The following is a 14,777-nucleotide window of genomic DNA, read 5'->3' on the forward strand; positions in this document are numbered from 1 at the left end:
GTAAGACTCCAATCCCTGAATACAAACCAGATAAGTTCAGGGCTCTCACAAGCGGTCCAAAACGGATCCGTTTTGTCCTAATGTATTCTGAATGGAAAAGGATCCACTCAGAATGCATCAGTTTGCCTCCGTTCCGTCTCCATTCCGCTCTAGAGGCGGAAACCAAAACGCTGCCTGCAGCTCTTTGCTGTACGCTTGACGAAACTGAGCCAAACTGTGTAAGTCAATGGGGACGGATCAGTTTTCTCTGGCACAATAGAAAACGGATCCGTCTCCCATTGACTTTGAATGGAGTTCATGACTGATCCGTCTTGGCTATGTTACAGATCGTACAAACGGATCCGTTCATGACGGATGCATGCGGTTGTATTATTGTAACAGATGTTTTTGCAGATCCATGACGAATCCGCCCAAAACTTGTGTCAAAATAGCCTTAGTTGTTGGGACTTTTAGAAATAGTCCTAATCTTATGATGTGAAGACTGTTTTTAGATTAATTTTATGCCTGATCTCTGATGTGTATCTAGTGTGAAAGTCTTCACCGTCTAATGACGGTTTCCTTCCATGGGTGCTGGAATGTATTTGTGCAGTGTGATCTTCTTGTAAAGACTTTAATCTACATAATGCTTCTCCTTCTAATCTTCTAGATTTGGTTCATGTTTGATATTGTTGGTAGATGTATGAAACACTCAAAATGATAGCTGCCACCCCACCTTCCTTGCCATCTACCGAAATGGCTCATACAATATGTATTTCTATATGTTGAGGTCTTTCTTCTTTTCATCTTTAAACATAAGGATTCCTTTGCAATTTTTTTTGCTTTACTTTGGTGAAACACTATGCACTATTTGTGTTCAGACTTAACGAAGCAACTTGCTATTTTGATTGCACTTTGGTGCTCTTTAATAAGCCTTTTCGTTGTTGTCCAGTCTTAGGCTACTTTCACACTAGCCTTTCTATTTTCCGGTATTGAGATCAGTCATAGGGTCTCAATACCGGAAAAAAACGCTTCCGTTTTGTCCCCATTCATTGTCAATGGGGACAAAACGTAACGGAACAGAATGGAATGCTCCAAAATGCATTCCGTTCCGTTTGGCTGTGTCCTCATACCGGAGAGCAAACCGTCTTGGGATGCGGAGCAAGACAGATCCGTCTTGACCCACAATGCAAGTCAATGGGGACGGATCCGTTTAAGGCCTCTTGCACATGACCATATGGCTTTTTCAGTATTTTGCGGTCTGCAAAAAATACGGATGACGTCCGTGGCATTCCGTTTTTTGTGGAAAGGAATAGCTGGCCCCTGATAGAACAGTACTATCCTTGTCTGTTATGCAGACAATAATAGGACATCTTCTATCTTTGAACGGAAATACGGAAACGGAAGGCATATGGAGTACCTTCCATTTTATTTTGCAGATCCATTAAAATGAATAGTTCCATATACAGTCCGTATACAGAACGCAAAAAACGGAACGTAAGCAGGAAAAAAAAGTCAGTGTGCATGCATCCGTTCATGACGGATGCATGCGGTTGTATTATTGTAACAGATGTTTTTGCAGATCCATGACGAATCCGCCCAAAACTTGTGTCAAAATAGCCTTAGTTGTTGGGACTTTTAGAAATAGTCCTAATCTTATGATGTGAAGACTGTTTTTAGATTAATTTTATGCCTGATCTCTGATGTGTATCTAGTGTGAAAGTCTTCACCGTCTAATGACGGTTTCCTTCCATGGGTGCTGGAATGTATTTGTGCAGTGTGATCTTCTTGTAAAGACTTTAATCTACATAATGCTTCTCCTTCTAATCTTCTAGATTTGGTTCATGTTTGATATTGTTGGTAGATGTATGAAACACTCAAAATGATAGCTGCCACCCCACCTTCCTTGCCATCTACCGAAATGGCTCATACAATATGTATTTCTATATGTTGAGTTCTTTCTTCTTTTCATCTTTAAACATAAGGATTCCTTTGCAATTTTTTTTGCTTTACTTTGGTGAAACACTATGCACTATTTGTGTTCAGACTTAACGAAGCAACTTGCTATTTTGATTGCACTTTGGTGCTCTTTAATAAGCCTTTTCGTTGTTGTCCAGTCTTAGGCTACTTTCACACTAGCCTTTCTATTTTCCGGTATTGAGATCAGTCATAGGGTCTCAATACCGGAAAAAAAACGCTTCCGTTTTGTCCCCATTCATTGTCAATGGGGACAAAACGTAACGGAACAGAATGGAATGCTCCAAAATGCATTCCGTTCCGTTTGGCTGTGTCCTCATACCGGAGAGCAAACCGTCTTGGGATGCGGAGCAAGACAGATCCGTCTTGACCCACAATGCAAGTCAATGGGGACGGATCCGTTTAAGGCCTCTTGCACATGACCATATGGCTTTTTCAGTATTTTGCGGTCTGCAAAAAATACGGATGACGTCCGTGGCATTCCGTTTTTTGTGGAAAGGAATAGCTGGCCCCTGATAGAACAGTACTATCCTTGTCTGTTATGCAGACAATAATAGGACATCTTCTATCTTTGAACGGAAATACGGAAACGGAAGGCATATGGAGTACCTTCCATTTTATTTTGCAGATCCATTAAAATGAATAGTTCCATATACAGTCCGTATACAGAACGCAAAAAACGGAACGTAAGCAGGAAAAAAAAGTCAGTGTGCAAGAGGCCTAACTCTGACTCAATAGAAAACGCTTCTGTTACTGATAATACAACCATCTGCATCTGTTATGAACAGATCCAGTTGTATTATCTTCTTTTTTTTTTTTTTTTTTTTTTTTTTAAACAATTTTTATTATCTTTAACATAGCCAAGATGGATCAGTCATTAACTCCATTGAAAGTCAATAGGAGACGGATCCGTCTTGGCTATGTTAAAGATATATAACATAACAAATGCAGATGGTTGTATTATCAGTAACGGAAGCGTTTTTGCTTAACCCTGCTGGATCCAGTAAAAAGATTGTCCTACCATAATTTAAGTGTGTGATTGGCTGTATACTGCCCCTGTCATCATTCAGAATCAAATGGTAAAAATAAATAAATCTCCAGAATAAATTTTTGAGAAAAATTATATTAATTAATAGCTATTGAGAATAATTAAGATTTTTACAAAATAACAGGGTTTAAAGAATATGGAAAGTAAACTAATGTCATAGTCACCATGTCGTAATATAAATAAAAAGCAATCCAATTAGATATTACACTGTTAATGCAATAGTGTCTCATAGTACACGTTTGTTACTGTACTTTACACCACGCCAAGCATGTTGACATAACTACTTAAGAACTCAGTGGTTTGGGTAGAAAGCAAAGTTTCAGTAATGGGAGATGACTCAGTCTTCATAAAGAAGAATTAGTTTGGGGGGTTTCCAATACAGAGTGGAGTCATCAACTGTGTGGGAAAAATCTTGGGATAATGGTTACTGTTCAAATTCAGCAGTTGGGAACAATACTTTTAATGTACTCTTAAATTATAAATTGTTGCTGTTTTCCTATTCGACTGTACCATAGTCTTGGTACAGATGAGTTGTTGAAGAATGGGGGAGACATATCAAAGCTGTTGCAAAAAAAATAAATGCTCTTGGTACAGATGGGTTATGTAGCATAGTCTTTATTATAAAAGGGTTATGTAACATAGCCTTAGTACAGATGAAGTATGTAGCATAGTCTCGGTGCAGATGGGTTATGTAGCATAATCTTGGTACAGATGGGATATATAGTATAGACTTTGTACATTTGGGTTATGCAGCATAGTCTTGGTGCAGGTACAGATTGGTTATGTAGCATAGTCCTGGTACAGATGGGTTATCTACCATAGTCCTGGTACAGATGGGTTATCTACCATAGTCTTGGTACAGCTCGGTTAAAAACCTTTGAATGCTGAGGCTCCATTATCGTAGGCATGACCTGGTCCTGGCTGCATTGTACAAAATATTAGCTTAGCAGTCTTCACTGACAAGTTATTATTATTTCCCTGGTTCTGCCCCACACAGGCGCTTGCACAGCATCACATCTACATGAGGATGTATTAATATTTATGTGTGACATGTTCTCCTAGAAGTAAAGGTGTTAATGAGTATTATAAATCAGTGGGTAGCAGGCAATGCGAGTCGTGACCAGAAGTGTTAAGGAGCCCAGCATTGTCTCCTACTGAGAATTGGCTGTAATGTAATGGACATTTTGTCTCATTGCTGTAGCGGTATTTCGCAAAGGTACTGAACAACCTTTTTACAGTAGAGTGGATTCCATGGGATGTACCGTCGTATACGGCAATAGTTGCAGTTTGTACAAGGCCTGCTGTGGATGCAACATTTGATACTCTATACTAGTATGGACCATGTAAAGCATGCATTTGTGTCACTAACTGTTTTTGCCAGGAGTGTTGACTGTCATTTTACCACAATGAAGTCTAGTTTAAAGGGAATTGGTCACCGGTTTTTGGTGCCCGGTGGGCAGCATGCAGTATTAACATCTATGTCACTTAAAGGGAACCTGTCACATTGCACTTGGGGTCTGAGCTGCAGGCAGCATATTGTAGAGCAGGAGCAGCTGAGGAGATTGATATATAGTTTTATGGGAAAGGATTCTGTAAAACGTATTCATTTAAATTCCTGCTCATTTGGGTCTTTGAAGTCCAGGAGGCGGTCCTATCAGTGATTGACAGCTCTCTCTGTATACACAGCCATAGAGGAAAGGCTGTCGGTCACTGATAGGACCAACTCCTGGACTTCAAAGCCCAGAATGAACAGGAATTTAAATGAATAAATTTCAAGTTATAATGAATATTTTCCTGCAAAACTATATATCAATCTGTTCTGCTCCTCCTGCTCTATAACATGATGGTTGTCTCTTTCATTTTGTAGTTTGGTATGCTACGCTACTGTTCTTAAAAAAATAAATAAATAAAATAAACAGAATCATGAGCAGTGACAAACTGAGGCATAAGTGCAGTTTTCAACTGTGTTTGTCTAATTCTAGTCTGTGGGTACATCAATCAATATATTTCTGTGTGTTTTACTGTTTACAAACGTATGCGCTTGACGTACAGGAAATACGAGATGTGAACAGCCCCTTACATGCAGCATATCTCTGCAGATTACAATGATGGTTTCATATTTCTGGAACCAAAGTGTAGACATACTGCGGATTGTATGGCCAAGGCAAAGGGACCAATTAATTTATAATGTGAATAATCTGTACAGTGATCATGTATATTGTGAATATAGGGAATATTTTTTACTGTTATTACTAGAATGTTGGCAAAAAACTTGAACTTGTTTTTCTTATTTCTTGCAGGCTGTAGAAGAACTTCTAGAATCCCTGGATCTGGAGAAGAGCAGTTATCATATGGGTCTGAGCCGGGTATGTGTACATAATGAAGATCTGTCTCTTTAGTAGGGCAATGACTGGTTGGTATGGAGCATGTCTACAGTGGGAATAAATGAGTTCTGAGGAAATCTTCTAGTTGTCTTCTGTATAGGCAGATCATCTGCCCGTAAACAGTCGACAATGTAGAATACCAGTCAGTGCTGCTTTAGCATCACCACCGACAGCCCCTTGCACCATAAATTATACAGGGAGCCTAGCTGGAAGCACAAGGTTCTGTCCACTGTGTTGAGGCTGTGCCGTATACAGCTCAGCTTCCATTCAAGTGATAGAAATTGAGCTGCAGTCCACTGGATCCTTCCATCCAATATATAGTTTCCGCTGCCAACGACTGCCCGAAACAGCTGATCGTGGAGTTGCGGAGTGTTGGGGCCCCAACAGATCTGATACTGATGATCTATCCTGAGGATAGGTCCTCAATATTGAAGTGCCGAAAAACCCTATAAGGCCCCCTGCACACAACCTTACTTTAGGTCTGCATCCAATCCTCAATTTTTGTTCAGTTCTGCATGTCCCATCCGTATGTCCTGCGAAAATAAAACAGAGAACATGTAACATTTGGCTGTCCATTTTGCGGACCAGAATAGGCATTTCTAACATAAGACGGGGCATGTGGAAGGGGAAAATGTGAGGTGCACTTGGCCGGTACCCAACTGCAAAATGGATACAATTGTGTGCATAAGCAATGATCGTGCTGTATGGGGATAAAGAATTGGTTGTCCCCATACAGTTTGCACACTATCAGCAGCACTTCCTCTGTTACACAGGAAGATGTGGTGCCGGCAAACAGTAATTTTTATGTCTGCATAAAAGAGGCGATCATGTGACCGCTGCAGCCACTGACCACAGCAATAACCCGCTACACCCAGTGATTGGCGGCTGCTGTCACATTTTTGAGTTGAGAGGGAGCAGTGAGTGGAGACTGGTGAGATGAGCATGACTTTGTTTGTATAAGCTGTTTGTAAAATACTTTTTCATGGCTGGACAACCCCTTTAAATATTTTGGTTGTACTGAAATATTTTGTATTTAAAATATTTATATAGTTCCACTTTTTGTGTCTATAGACAGAGTTTTGTAATCACTAGAAATTCCTCAATGTTCATAACACAGTCCTTCAGTAGATGTAATTCAGTTCATCAGGAGGTGGTCTCCTTTAAACTTGTGGTCGCTGGTAATATCAGTATGGAAGCGATACTTGAGATGAATCATTTTTCCTGTGTCACGTGGTTTCCTCTATTGTTTTGGTTCTTTTCATTAACCTATTTTTGCATTCATATCTCACTCTGTCAGCAGTAATGTCTGTGATTCATACAGCTAGAACAGGGTTATTTAATCACTGTCTGTTGGCATTCATTAAAAAGACCATCAAAGGCACTTTCCTAAATGCCAGCGATCATCTCCCACATCAGTGAAGCCTCTCCATCAGCAGAGCTGCAGAAAGCTGCGTCATGTCCAGCGGTACCAGAAGAATGCAGCAGATTCAGCCACCATTCACACCCTCACAATGCGCTGCTTGGATTTAGTATAATGAAGAGCTGGGCATACTGTGGCTTGTATTATGTGCAGACCAGAAGTTGCTTCCCACAGGCAGAATTCCCCATGCAAATCAGCCGGGGGGAAATACAGGGAAGGCTTAGAGGTCCAGGCCCCACAGATTAACACGTTCATCGTCTGGGGCTTCAGGAGCATTACTTTAGTTAGGTGTCTGTCTTTGGTCTAGTGGTGCCAAGCGTGCTGCCCAGACAGCAAAGGGTAAAGCTCTGGAATCCCGGCCTCTTACTACTCACTGATAATAGGGAGGTCACTGCTGCTTCTTCCGCAGCCTCTTATTACAAACTAAGTGTGTCTGTTTATTCTTCACGAGTCTAAACCTTCGCTTGTTTAGGAGGTAGACAATCGCACATTCATTTATAATCCCACCCTATGAGTGCACTTTGTAATAATGTACCCTACGTTGCAGAATAAACTCCTAGTTGTCTGCAGGTGAAGGGCTACCAGCTTAACTCTAACATTTTCATTTTCCCAAAGCATGTCTTATGTTACTCAGAGCTTATCTCGTATCATGGGTTTGTGTCTAAATGTTATTGATCTCTTTATCCATCGGTGACCCGGGGTGCACTGTGCGCTAACTTGCTCACATGCTATACACATTACATTTATCATAAAGAATACACACTTGCCTTCCAGTAGTAAATGCACGAGAGGGTCTGCAGCATCTGACACTGTGCAGGCGTCTCTGCTCTAAGTCTACTTTTCTTTGTATTCTCAGGTTTTCTTCCGAGCAGGCACATTAACAAAACTTGAAGAACAGAGGGATGAGCAGACCCGTAAGAACCTCATATTCTTCCAGGCCGCGTGCAGAGGTTACCTGGCCCGCCAACAGTTCAAAAAGAGAAAGGTAAAGTCTGAGTCGTAAGCTGGCAATTCCAAATAGTTACATCAGCCGGTCCCTTTTTCCAGTAACCTAAAATGGTAAACCCCCTTGCCTATTATTAAAGATTACAGCCTGATGTCAGACTGGGGGCTGCCTTGTGCATGAACTGGGAGGGACAGCCAGGTCTTTTTTGTGTTCCAGTTCTCGGCTCATTTGTGTTTCAGCAGAAACTTTATCTTGAGGCTAGTAACACAGCTGGGATCAAGTACTTTCTGATACGGTAAGGGCTGTGTGCATCTTATCTCATGCACTGGATGGGTTTCTGGAATAATGAAGGCTGGTTAGTGTATTTACTGCAGGATCATCTGGTCAAGTGTAAATGTATGGCCTCCTCTGCTACAGAAATCTTCATACTTGCTTCTATTTTTCTTTTAACATTTCATTCTGTGCCTTGGCTAGTGTTTCCGGACACAAAGCTCCAATCTTTCTGATGATCCAACTATAGATGTGACTCGAGATGTAAATTTGTTAATGTTCATGACCTCAGCAAATTATTCTAGGCATTTCTTACACATATAAGGCTACCAAAATTCTGCATTGCCTACAAGTCACACTGTTAAGAATATGAGTATTCAGTTATTATGACAATAGCTAACTGCTAAATTATTTGTGAAATTATTTCAACTTTTTGTGAAGTGTCCATTTATGAAACAGAAAGTACATGAAAGTGGGAGTAATATTTGGACCATCTACAGATTTTCTTCATGGAGTTCCATTGTAGTTTGGTATAATGTATGGTATCCAGGCAGGTTTATGGGTACTTTCACACTAGCGTTATTCTTTTCCAGTATTGAAATCTGGTAAAGGGTCTCAATGCTGGACAAAATGCTTCTGTTTTGTCTCAATGCACTCTGAATGGAAAGCAATCCGTTCAGTATGCATCAGGATGTCTTCCATTCCGTCCCTTGTACAGTATTTGATCGCCCAAAATTCCGGAACACTACCACACTTGCCAGATCCGGCATTAATTTCCATTGAAATGTATTAATGCCGGATCCGGCTATGCAGCAATTTTCGGAACACTTGGTACCGGATCCGGCATTAATACATTTCAATGGAAATTAATGACGGATCCGGCAAGTGCGGTAGTGTTCCGGATTCCGAATTTTGGGCGATCAAATACTGTTAAATGTATTAATGCCGGATCCGGTACCAAGTGTTCCAAAAATTGCTGCATAGCCGGATCCGGTTTTCCGGTCTGCGCATACGCAGTTCTTCCTAGCTTTGAAAAAATTAAATACCGGATCTGTTATTCTGGATGATACCGGAAAGACTGATCCGGTATTTCAATGAATAAGTCTACTGGAACTGCCTGCCGGATTCTAGTGTGAAAGTACCCTATCGCTTTTTTTTTTTTTCTTCCCCAAGTACATGGAGCTTATAGTTCCTGATATAGCAAGGTCTGGCATTGCAAGAAGCATGTGTTTTTATCTATAAAAGTAGAATCTACCTACACATCAAAAGGTTCAAAACTTCAAATGTTTTAGGTTGAGTTGGACATCCATTCCATTTCACTGGTGCCACCTATGGGATATGGTGTAGAGCTGGCTCTTGTACGCGCCCACCAAATATCATGACAGATCAACAAACATAGACATACTGGCCCTTTCTTTTCCTGATTTATCATAGAACAGCATGTCCCTGTGTGCTGCCAGAAGCCGCACATAAATTCGACGCAGTCCGTACGTCTAATGTAAAACCTACGCTAGTCCCTGGTTGGCATAGATTTTACGCCAGAAAACTGGAGTAAAAGATAGATAGATGTGTCAGGCCTGTTGGGCCCGCCCCCCCTCGGGACAGGGGCAATGCAAAAGTGAAATGCCACTTGCATTTCACTTCTGGAGGCAGGGAAAAAGTCACAAACACGATATTTGTTCCCACCAGAAAACTGGTGTGGGGGTTATAGTAATCCCACCCCACCCAGTAGACTCTCTAGGGTCATATGGGGTAGTACTGATAACACTGCTGCCTGTGGTCTGAACTGTGTGGAAAATGAACGGGTCTGACAATATTATAGCAGTCTTTCCAATTTATTGTATACAATTTAGCAAAATGCAAACGGGTAGGAGATCTTTGAATGTACCGTATATCCAGAGTGAAAATGGTAAATCAGTCAGCAGCACTGGAACTTCTGGTTGATCAGCCATTGCTGTAATGTTTGTATGGAAAAATGGGGTTATATCTTGATGTATTTGGCTATTACTGTATTGTACTGCAAACGTTAGACATTACAGTATCATTGCAAATGGGATTTAGAAATAACGTATTTGCGCAAAGATGGCTTACTTGACCATAGCAACCTATTAGATTCCACCTTTCATTTTCCTAGGAGCTCTGGAAAATGAAAGGTGGATCTGATGGGGCAAGTAAGCAGGTTTCCTTTGCAATAGTTTTGATAAATCTCCCCCAATATGCTTCTATTTTGGAGAAAATTTTGGGGTTTGTTTTATACACCATTTTTCATACTATAATAATAATAATAATATTATTATTATTATTATTAATAATAATGTTTATTGCCATACCACTCCCAGCAAGCGTGAATTTACCCAAAGACAGGGATTTAAAGTGCAGGTTCTCACTTGTAGAACTGTCGGTAAATGCAACATTCTGGCCAAGAAATATGTGCACTTTGCAGGCGTCGCTCGTGCACATTTATTCAATAAATACATTTCAATTGCAGTTCGAATAATTTTATTTAACTTGGTGAAGCTGCTGACAGAATGCAGGCCTGTTTACACAGCTGCACAAATGAGACGACCGCCATATTCTAAATTAATTTTGTTGGCGAGATTTCTCATATCGTAGAGTACATCTGGTGATCTGAATTTCTATCCTGGAATGTTATTGTTTATGACTTCCAGTAACCTCTGTCTTCATCAGGTGCCAGGTTAGTGTTTCTTTGGGAGACTGAGTTTATGTTGCAAAGCCAACAAAAAAAAATATTTGTAGACGGCAGTTTTAGGAGTAGGTGCTGGGGTTACTGAGCATCTGAGGAGAACGGGTATCAGTCGAATTTATTGTCTTATATCTGCAGGAACCAAAGGTGCAATAGGACATTGGACGTTTGTTTCTAGACACCAATGCAGTATAAGGGCCCCTGTTTCTAGAATGCACTACAATAGATGCCGAAGAGTACAGTGTAGTAGAACACTGTCTTCAGTTTCTAGAGCACCATGCAACAGACTGTGTGGCCACATGTTTCTACCTTACAGGGCTCCAGACTGTATAACAAGCTTTTTCAGGACCACAGTGCACTAATCGGTATGACCACCTGTTCCTAGAGTACAGTGCACTAGATTGGATGGTTACTTGGTTTTGGAGCACAGGGCACTGAACAGTATGATCGCCTGTATGGCCAATGGATCCTATAATACAGTGCACTAGATCATTGTTTATTCCTCAAGTACTGTACCCTCAACCAAGTCATGGTTTTAGGGTTTGGTTAGGATTGAACATGTGGAATAAATACTGTTCATCAAGAAGTGCCGTAGTACATAAAAAGCCCCCACAGCTGCTGTGGCAACCCATTGGTGCCCCAGTATGCACACAGGTCACGACTCCTCTCTGCCCTCGCTCAGCATTCTTGGACACAATCGACTGATGTTGCCACTGATTCCGCAGCTGCCCTGGTTGGTCGCCCAGACAATGGCCACCCATCACTTCATACGCTGAAGCCTTGTGACCATTTGTTAAACCATCGTGGGCCTGTGCTCTCAGCAGAGCCTGATGAAAAATAAAGGTAGGTGTGGATGCTACTCAGCAGCAAGGCGTTTTTTGCCATAGCATGCTCAAAGTCCTTGTGCTAAGTAGCATCTGAACCTACCATTTTTGCAGGTCGGAATCACTGAGAATGCGGGTCCAGATAGTTTCAGAAATGGTATATGTTTTTTTTGTGTATGCAGTGCTGGGTGGCCCCCGTCCATACAGACTCCGAGCCCCGTAGCCACTATGACTGCTACGATGGTCGTTCTGCCGGTTGGTATGGCCATCTATTTCTATAGTAGACATCAATAAAGAACAGTACATTGCCGTCTGTTTCTGGAGGACAGCACAGTTACTCTGTACACAGAATGAGACTGACAAACCAGTGAAATTATGAACACAAGTTTATTCAGTCAAGAAACAATATGAAGTCACTTTCTTTAGTGTCTTTCAAATAATAATAATAATAATAATTTCCATATAGGCGCCGTAGCTTGTTAGAAAATCTGTACTTTTGATTGACACTATTGGTTGTAGGCAGGTTCTGCTTAACACATGAATGACAATAGTCTAGAGCTTTAACCACAATAACATCTCCTCTGCTGAATTATAGTTTGTTGTTGTTGCCACTCCTTCTGATACCAACGCTGTTTCCTTCTTCTTACATTGTCTTAGTCACTCTTTATTATTGTACATCCCTTCGATGGCATCTGTCTGGTCATTTACCTAAACTGTTGCTGGTCCTCATTCCTTATAATCTTACGCTCGTGCTCCTGTCTTTAACATACATCTCCATCTTCCTTTTCTCCTGCTCCCATACAAGGCGCGCTGGCTACAGTTTATCTGAGTGATGTCCTTGGCATTGTTCCTGTCTGCTGAAAGAAGCTTGTTTTCTGTATTTCCAGTCTACATAGCCTGATGTTCACATCTCCACATTCCCTCTTTTCCCTATTCTGATTTGACATCTAATTGACATCCTAGGATACACTGCTTTCTTTCCCACTGATTCTTCTTTTATGTTCCTGTAGATCCAAGAGCTTGCTATTCGCTGCATCCAGAAAAACATCAAGAAGAACAAAGGTGTAAAAGACTGGCTGTGGTGGAAACTGTTCACTACTGTCCGACCCCTGATACAGGTTCAGCTCACAGAAGACCAAATCCGGGGCAAAGACGTAAGTAGCATGACACTTCTGGATCCTATTGTGTGTTAGAGCATTTTCTTGCAATGTAACCAAGGTGTAATCAACTTATACATATAAAAATGGGCTAAAATGGTAAGATGAAGCTTTCTGTACAACATCTGCTTCTCTGCAGAGCAATGGTTAAATTGCTTTATAAAATGTGAGATTGTAGACAGGTGCAGTTATCTCCAAACCACTGGTGCATGATGAATGTGTAGGAAATCATGTACACGTTTTATATGTGTATGTGACTGTGCACATATTAACATGTATTCCTAGACTGGCAGGTGTGCTAGTGGTTTATGTAACATTGGCTTGGTTTGTGTATTATTTTTTTATACTCTGTATGCACACTATATAACTTGGGATGAGCGAACTTCTGTTTTCAATTTCAGCATACAAGATTCATGTTATCTAGGAATTCCGTTATGGATTCTGCTACCACGGAATATAACTTATGGTCTGTGGTAACAGAATCCATAACAAAATTCTTAGATAACCCGAACCTTGTACGCCGAACTTGAAAACAGTTTGCTCAACACTATATATAACTACAGAATACAGACTACCATGTATAATATTTGCTGTTATGAATGGCTACAATAGTGACCCAGCAAGGCCTCTAATGCCTCATGGAAACTGCTAGAATGGCTTCCCTCATAATCTCCCAAAGTTGTTTACTTAAAGGGGTTCTGTACTTTCACTTAACTTTTGATCTATCCTCTGGATAGATCATCCGCATCTGATCAATGGGGATCCGACGCCTGGGACCCCCGCTGATCAGCTGTTTGAGAAGGCAGCGGCGCTCTAGCGGCGGCGCAGCCTTCTCACTGTTTACCGCCGGCCCACTGACATCACGACTATTATCAACTAGCGTGGGCGGGGCTAAGCTCCATTCAAGTGAACAGAGCTTAGCCCTGCCCATGCTAGTTGATACTAGTCGTGACGTCACTGGTCCAGTGACTTCTCAAACAGCTGATCGGCGGGGGTCCCGGGTGTCGGACCCCCGCTGATCAGATGCTGATGATCTATCCAGAGGATAAATCATCAGTTAAATGAAAGAGTAGAACCCCTTTAACATCAAGGTTGGTATACAGGAGCTCTGAGATCAGGAAAGCTGTGTCTGGCCATACATTTCTTCTGCAGGGAACATGCATTACACATCATTCATTCATTCATTCAAATGAATGGCATACCGTGGGACACTTGGACAGTCAGAGCTATGAGAATGAGCACTCTGGGTGATAAAGCAGCGGTACATATATCCTAATTGGGCATATGGAAAGGGGTTGTTGTCATGAGACAATCACACTTTGTATGATTTTTTATTATAGATTAACTTTTTTGACACTTGTTGCAATCGTGCATCTAGCATAGTCTAGGAAAGAAGACTCGTATTAGCACATGTGAATTTCTAGAAATGTCCTTTAGCTTAGGGATTCTTGTGTCCTTGCATTTTTGATGAGTAATTTAGCGTTATTCTAGGAAGTTTTTCTGCCATACCCTTTCATCTACTGGAAATATCCCGTAATACTGTCTGTAATAGGAGCACCTGATAGTTGGATTTGCAGAGGCCAAGCACAATTATTTTGTAACTTTAATCTCCCACTTGGAAATTTTGTGGTTTCTTCTATGTCCAAGATGCAGCCAAAATCATTACTCTGGAGATACGGAAGAAGCTTTCTGTAGAGCACTTAGCTTCCTAATAAAGGATGGTGACTAATCTGTTTATTTAAACTTTTTACCCTGTGAAATCCACATTTTCCAGTAAAATTCTGATCCTTTCTGGATCTCTGGTATGAAGAAACCTTGCGGCGATAGTAGACTTATCGGTTGTGGCTGGCATTCTTGATGGTCAGCAGTCGTGGCTCTATAAATACCATATAAAGCTGGGTAACCACACGCTTTATTAGGATTGCTTTTAACTTGGAGCCCACAAGTGGAACAATTGAGTATTCCAGCTAAAGCTTCAGGCCAGGATGGGAATGTTCGAGCAGACTTGTTTACAGAATATAACATTGGCTATAATGTAAAGCACCTGGAGAACATCAAACTAGGATCACTG

The 14,777-nt window shown here is 41.1% G+C and overlaps 1 protein-coding gene across 21 annotated transcripts in view; it reads left to right on the forward strand.

Moving 5' to 3' along the window:
• Positions 1–14,777, forward strand: part of MYO18A (myosin XVIIIA) — a 314,632-nt gene that overhangs the window by 213,522 nt on the left and 86,333 nt on the right. For all 21 annotated transcript variants that reach the window (XM_044283668.1, XM_044283669.1, XM_044283670.1 and 18 more), the window contains 3 exons: positions 5,302–5,367; positions 7,662–7,790; positions 12,560–12,703. In XM_044283668.1, coding sequence (XP_044139603.1) covers positions 5,302–5,367; positions 7,662–7,790; positions 12,560–12,703 — 339 coding nt within the window. The remainder of the gene's footprint in view (positions 1–5,301; positions 5,368–7,661; positions 7,791–12,559; positions 12,704–14,777) is intronic.

This window comes from Bufo gargarizans, chromosome 3 (assembly GCF_014858855.1).
Source record: "Bufo gargarizans isolate SCDJY-AF-19 chromosome 3, ASM1485885v1, whole genome shotgun sequence".
In the NCBI taxonomy this organism is placed as follows: Eukaryota; Metazoa; Chordata; class Amphibia; order Anura; family Bufonidae; genus Bufo; species Bufo gargarizans.